The sequence below is a fragment of the Dryobates pubescens genome, chromosome 30, assembly GCF_014839835.1.
Source record: "Dryobates pubescens isolate bDryPub1 chromosome 30, bDryPub1.pri, whole genome shotgun sequence".
In the NCBI taxonomy this organism is placed as follows: Eukaryota; Metazoa; Chordata; class Aves; order Piciformes; family Picidae; genus Dryobates; species Dryobates pubescens.
The window spans coordinates 6,544,095-6,551,101 of record NC_071641.1 but is presented as its reverse complement, the minus strand read 5'-3'; the positions used below and the strand labels follow the sequence as shown (position 1 = coordinate 6,551,101).

Here is a 7,007-nt window from a genome sequence, read left to right as displayed (position 1 = left end):
CTTATCTTTTGGAAGACGTTGTGTGGGCCACAGCCAACACCACACTTCACGATACCAGAGCATGAAACTTCTACAAATGACTGATTCCTTCAACCTTTATTGATCAGTCTGATTTTCACCTAAGAGAAGGCATCGAGAATGGCATTTTTAGCTTGGCAGAGCTCTTTGAAAGGGGCTTGAGCTGCTGCTTGGAGAAGAGCTGGCCCTTCAGCAACCTCATCTGGCCACATAGTCACGGACATTCAGAAGGCCTGAGACGACGGTGCAGCTCAGGGCGCTGCGATGCGTGCGCATGTCACGGATGTCGTACCACTCGTTGGTGGCTTTGTCGTAGTACTCCGCGTTGAAAGTGGTGGTGAAACCGTTGAAGCCTCCCACCACAAACAAGTGGTCGTCCACCACCTCGATGCCGAAGTTGCTGCGAGGACAGAGCATGCTGGCCACCGGGTGCCAGGCGTCGGCCTCGGGGCTGTAAGCCTCCGCGCTGCGCAGCCGCCTGAAGCCGTTAAAGCCTCCGACCTGGGGGATGCCAAAGGGACAGAGGTGAGATGAGGCAACTAGATGAAAACTCTTTCCAACCCAAACCATTCGATGAGTTTATGAAAGGGACAATCTGAAAGTCTAGGATGCAGAACACTGAGTCACTGAAGCATTCAGGTTGGAAAAGACCCTCAGGGTCACCAAGTCCAGCCCAGAACCCTACTCTACAAAGTTCACCCCTAGACCGTATCCAAGCTCCACATCCAGACCACCTCTAAACACATCCAGGGTTGGTGACTCCACCACCTCCCTGGGCAGCACATTCCAATGTCTGGCTACTCTTGCTGAGAAAAATGTCTTCCTAATGTCCAGTCTAAACCTATCCAGTTGCTGCTTGAGGCCATTCCCTCTTGTTCTGTCACTAATTACCTGAGAGAAGAGACCAGCACCAACCTCTCCACAATGTCCTTTCAGGCAGTTGTAAAGAGCCATGAGGTCTCCCCTCTGTTTCCAAACTAACCATCCCCAGCTCCTTCAGTTGGTCCTCATCAGATTTATTCTCCAGGCCCTTCTCTAGCTTCCTTGCCCTCCTCTGCACTTGCTCCAGCACCTCTGCATCTCTCCTGTACTGAGGCGCCCAAAACTGGGCACAATACTCAAGTTGTGGCCTCACCAGCATTGAGTACAAGGGGACAATCCCCTCCCTACTCCTGCTGGACACAGGATTTCTGATACAAGCCAGGATGCCACTGGCTTTCTTGGCCACCTGGGCACACTGCTTGCTCATAATCCATTGCCTGTCAATTAGAACCCCCAGGTCCCTTTCTGCCAGACAGCTTTCCAACCACACTTCCCCAAGCCTACAGCATAAGTGCTCCAAGGGCTGGGTGCTGGTGGCCGAGGTGCCACTTCTCCCTTACCGCGTACACTTCGTTGTCATAAGCGATCACGCCCACTCCACTTCTTCTTGTGATCATTGGGGCTATGAAGCTCCACTGGTTGGTGGCAACATCGTACACCTCAGCGGTGATCAAGCATTCAGTCCCATTGAAGCCACCACAGATGTACACCTGGTTGCAGGAGAAACCCCAAGTGTTATATTCATGGTGGGAGGATGCATCAGAGAGAAAAATTATCCTCTTGGTGGAAGGATGTGTTGGAGAGAACATTAATGGTGTGGCTGGTCTTTGAGGGAGCTTTGGTTTGGCTTTGCTGGGAATGATTCTGTCATCCTGGCTTTGAAGGAGTGAAAGTGCAGGGAGATATGGAGGGCAGCAGGGTTTGGATCTGGTTATATCCAGAACTGCATGAAGTAGATAGCCCTACATGGTGCTTCACCTGTGGCCAGGAAAGGTGCTGGCTAACAGCAACTGGACCATGGATGGTGAGCAGCAACTTGTCCTATCACAGGACACCACTGAATAGAGCCTGGCCCTCTCTCCTTGGCTCCTACCCATCAGATATTCATAAACACTCATAAGGTCCCCTCTCAGGCTGCTCTTTTCCAGACTAAACAGCCTCGTGTCTCTCAGCCTTTCCTTATCAGACAGATGTTCCACATCTTTCCTGGTTCCACAGCTTCTCTTTTCTACCTAGATGGTGACCTCAGAGTGCCAGCTGTGTTTATAAGGTAAGTAGCTTATAAAGAGCCCACCTCAATGCATGTTGTAGGAGAGGACAGGCACTTTCTTCACAGAATCACAGAACTGATGTAGAATCATAGAATTGTTTTGGGTTGGAAAAGATCTCTAAGATCATGGAGTCCAACCATCAGCCCACCACGGCCATTAAATCATTCCCCCAAGTGCCATGTCCACATGTTTCTTGAACACCTCCAGGGCTGGAGCACCTCTCCTCTGAGGACAGACTGACAGAATTGGGGCTGTTCAGTCTGGAGAAGAGAAGACTCTGAGGAGACCTAATTGTGGCCTTCCAGCATCTGAAGGGGGCTACAAGAAAGCCGGGGAAGGACTTTTTAGGGTGTCAGGTAGTGATAGGACTAGGGGGAATGGAACAAACTTAGAAATGGGTAGATTCAGATTGGATGTTAGGAAGAAGTTCTTCCCCATGAGGGTGGTGAGACACTGGCACAGGTTGCCCAGGGAGGTGGTGGCAGCCTCATCCCTGGAGGTTTTAAAGGCCAGGCTGGATGTGGCTGTGAGCAATCTGCTCTAATGTGAGGTGTCCCTGCCCATATTAGGGGGGTCAGAACTGGCTGATCCTTGAGGTCCCTTCCAACTCTAACAATTCTATGATGACTCCACCACCTCCCTGGGCAGCCTGTTCCAATGCCTGACCGCTCTGCGCACCGTGTGTGTTGTCCTCTCCAGCTCACCACCCTTCCCCCCGACCCCCTCTCAAGCCCCACATCGCTGTTCTGTTCACCTTGTCGTGCAGCGAGGCGGCGCTTGCGTCGCTTCTCTGCTCGTGCATGGGGGCGATCATGGTCCACTGGTTGGTCTCTGCGTCGTAGCGCTCCGCCGTGTTGAGGCGAACGTGCCCATCGAACCCCCCCATGGCGTAGATGACGCCGTCGAGGACGGCCACGCTGACGTAGCACCGCTTGAAGTGCATGGGGGCCACCTCCTGCCACGTCTTCTGAAGCAGGTTGAACCTCTTGACGCTGCTGGAGCAATCCACGCTGTCGAAGCCGCCAACGATGTAGATGAAGCCTTTTAGGTAGGCGGCGTTGTGGTAGGCGAGGGGACCCTCGTCGTTAGGGGTGACGTCCACCCACTGGTCGACGCGGGGGTCATAGACCTCGATGGCGTTGGTTGGGCTCTCCCCGCTCCAGCCTCCGATGGCGAAGAGGACGGAGTAGGGGAGGCGAGGCCGGCTGAGCGGCGTCACCACGCCGGAAGCTGGGCCGTTCATGCTGAGCTGGTACATCTCTGTCAGCGCGTTTATGATGAGCGGTTTGCAGTCCTCGCTGTCCCTCACGTAATGGTGAGTTTGGACGTTGGCCAGGAAGTATTCTGCTGGCATCAGTGCCAGGCGCACCTGGGAAGGGCAAACGGGAGGTTAGAGTGCTCAGGTAGATGGTTTTCACTTTGGTAGCCTTGGTGTATGATGGCTCTGGTGCTGGATGTCCCCCAGTTCGGAATGGTTCCACTGCTGGATGTCCCCTTGCTCTGGATGCTTCCAGTGCTGGGTGTCTCCACTTCTGGTTGAAGGGCCTGGAGAATAAACCTTATGAGGAACAGCTGAGGGAGCTGGAGATGGTTAGCTTGGAAAAGAGGAAGCTGAGGGGAGACCTCATTGCTGTCTACAACTACCTGAAAGGACATTGCAGAGAGGCTGGTGCTGGTCTCTTCCCACAGGTATTTAGTGATAGAACAAGAGGGAATGGCCTCAAGCTGCAGCTGCTTTAGACTGGACATTAGGAAGACATTTTTCACAGCAAGAGTGATCAGACATTGGAATGTGCTGCCCAGGGAGGCGATGGAGTCACCCTGGATGTCTTTAAAGGTGATTTGGATGTGGTGCTTGGGGATGTGGTTTAGGGGTGAGCCTTGTAGAGTAGGGTTCTGGGCTGGACTTGGTGATCCTGAGGGTCTTTTTCCAACCTGAATGTTTCTGTGATTCTGTGGCTGTCTTCAGTGCTGGATTGCTCCTAGTTCTGGATGGTTTCAATGATGGATGTTTTCCTGCACGTAGACTGAAGCTGCTGTGAGCACAGAACAGCTTGTCTGGGCAAATCATACAGCCACAGACTGGTTTGGGTTGGAAAAGACCTTTAAAGCTCATCCAGTCCAACCCCACTGTGTTCAGCTGGGACATCTGCAGCTCAGAGCCCCAGACAACCTGACCTGCAATGGTTCCAGAGATGGGAGATATGCCACCTCTTTGAGCTACCTAGGCCAGGCTCTCACCACCCTGAAATGCTCATCAGCATTGTGTATGGAGAGAGAATGTCACAGAACCATAGAATCATAGAATGCACTGGGTGGGAAAGAACCTCTAGAGGTTATCTGGTCCAACCACCTTGCACTCAGCAGAGACATTTGCAGTGAGAGCAGGTTGATTGGAGCCCCATCAAGACTGACCTTGAATGTTTCTAGGGATGGGGCCTCCACCACCTTTCTGGGCAACCTGTTTCATTGTTCCACCACCCCCACAGTAAAGAACTTCTTCCTGATGTCTGATCTACTCGTCCTTGTCAAAAGTCCCTCCCTAGCTTTCTTGTAGCCCCCTTCAGATACTGGAAGGCTGCTCTAAGGTCTCCCTGGAGCCTTCTTTCCTCCAGGATGAACTCAGCATGTCTTTGTGAAAGAGGTGCTCCAGCCAAATCCACACCATGCCCTAGATGTGAGGAGCAGTTGAACTCTAAACATGAAGCAAAAGCACTGCAAAGGTCTTCTCCATGCCAAACAGTGCAGAGCCACCCAGGTCCACATTGTGACATCACTCACCTTGCTCAGCAGGACAGCAAGGTGCTGCCTCCTGTTCTGCGAGTCATGATCAACCCATTTCAGAACAGTCTCAAACACAATCCCTTCATGTCCCACGTTGAGTTCATCCTTCTCTATGATGGCTTTGAGGTCATTAACCGAGAGGTCTACAAATTTTGTGGAGACCTCAGCCACCTGCTTGAAGTGGTGGAGGATGAAGATGAAGGCTGCATCCCTCAGGTCGGGACAGTAGTAGGTGTCTGTGAACCTCCAGATGTCGAGGCAGTTTTCCAAGCTTAGCTGGGACTGCAGGAACTCACCACACAGCTTGATGAGGCCAGTGACCTGGAGGTAGTCTGCCATGACGAGCAGGTCGTGCACGTTGTGCCATGCAACTGGCACCGTCCCGGTGTAGATGTACTCGATGATTTGCTTCATCATTTCTGCTGAAAAGCCATGGATTTCATAGACTCTCTTCTTTGCCTCATTCCACCTGCTGCTGAACAAAGTCCTGGATAAACCAAAGGAAAAGGAGGATTGGGTGAAACATCCTTTGTTGTTGTTTGGGTGTTAATCTCAGACCCTATTATCCCCTGTGTCTCCCTCTCCAGGCACCAGTTTGGCCACTTGGCAGGGATATCCTCCCAGTCAAAGGTGGGGCAGCCAGGCTGACCACATTGCCAGCCCTGTACCACACTTGGCTGATTGCCAGACACTACCTCCAGAGCTGCTGTGTCATCACAAAACCATAGGAAAATTTTTCTGTTGGAAAAGATCTTCAAGATCATCAAGTCCAACCAAGTCTATCTTGACTATAAGCTTAGATTTGGTGGGGCCCCAAAGCCTCCATAAAATCTGGTGGCATAGAGGGACATTCTCATAGAATTATCAAATAATTTGGGTTGGAAGGGACCTTGAAGATCACCCAGTTCTGACCCCTCTGCCACAAGATGGACACCTTCTGCTAGATCAGGTTGCTCAGGGCCCTGTCCAGCCTGGCTTCTACACTTCTAACTCTACCAAGTCTGGTTCTAACCCATGCCCCTCAGCACCACATCAACCTTTTCAGCAAGTCTTATGTGATCTTCTTCACTGAAGAAAGAAGATGAGGCTTGGAATAGGTGAGAAGTGCCTGGTCTGGAGAGAGACAGCAAATCCCAGGGGGCCAGAGGGTCCACATAGCTTACTGAGTTTGTGAGGCATTTTCCCAGCATGACATCAGGTTGTGGACTGATTCTGGTGTGCAGGCAGGTACCAGGACTATGGAGAACTGCTGGATGAAAATCTTAGTGATGGGAGCACTGGAGATCCACTCCAGGAGCGTGAGCCAGACCAGGACAGGCTGTTTACAGATTCACAGTTGGAAGAGACCCTCAAAGGTCATCTTGTTCAACCCCCCTGCAGTCAGCAGGGATACCCTCGGCAACCTGTTCCATTATTCTACCACCTTCATTGTAAAGAACTTCATCCTCATATCCAACCTAAATCTCCCCTGCTCCAGTATCAGACCATTGCCCCTTGGCCTATCACTACAGACCCTTCCAAACAGTCCCTCCCCAGCTTTCCTGTAGGTCCCCTTCAGATATTGAAATGCAGCTCTAAGGTCTCCCTGGGGCCTTCTCCAGGCTGAACAATCCCAGCTCTCTCAGCCTGTCCCTATAGAAGAGGTGCTCCAACCCTCTGATCATCTTCATGGCCCTCCTCTACACCCTCTCCATCAGGTGCATGTCCTCTTCTTGTGCTGGGGGTCCCAAAGCTAGACCAAATACTCCAGGTGAGTCCTGCCTCCATCCCCTTTTGTTTCAACCACTGACCTGAAGTAGTCACTGCATCCAGAGAGGACGACCTTGTGAACATTGAATTCAACCCCATCCACCCTGAGGGTCGCATCGCAGTGCTCCCCTTCTTGGAGGATCTCGCTGAAGGTACTAGGGCTCTTGTTCCCCTCCATGGCTCTAGAAGGCTATTTGTTTGGTGCCAAGCTGTGGCCCATGCTGAACCTGAAACCTGTTGAGGATTCCTCTCCAGAAGTGCTCACTGTGTCATCACCCCCAGTCATCATCTCTTAACCACTGTCTGCCATTGTGACATTGCCCCATCATGCAAATGAAGGACTCTTTGTGACCTCCTCTGCAG

General features: G+C 51.9%; 1 protein-coding gene across 1 annotated transcript; it reads right to left on the bottom strand.

Annotated features, from left to right (window-relative positions):
* Positions 1-216: 216 nt before the first annotated feature.
* Positions 217-6,789, bottom strand: KLHL10 (kelch like family member 10). The gene is made up of 5 exons (XM_009907101.2): positions 6,686-6,789; positions 4,893-5,382; positions 2,866-3,480; positions 1,401-1,550; positions 217-519 (listed from the first exon to the last, which is right to left on the bottom strand). Exons 2-5 carry the CDS (start codon positions 5,310-5,312, stop codon positions 217-219), a joined length of 1,488 nt encoding a protein of 495 aa, XP_009905403.1. The 5' UTR covers positions 5,313-5,382; positions 6,686-6,789.
* Between the last annotated feature and the right edge of the window lie 218 nt (positions 6,790-7,007).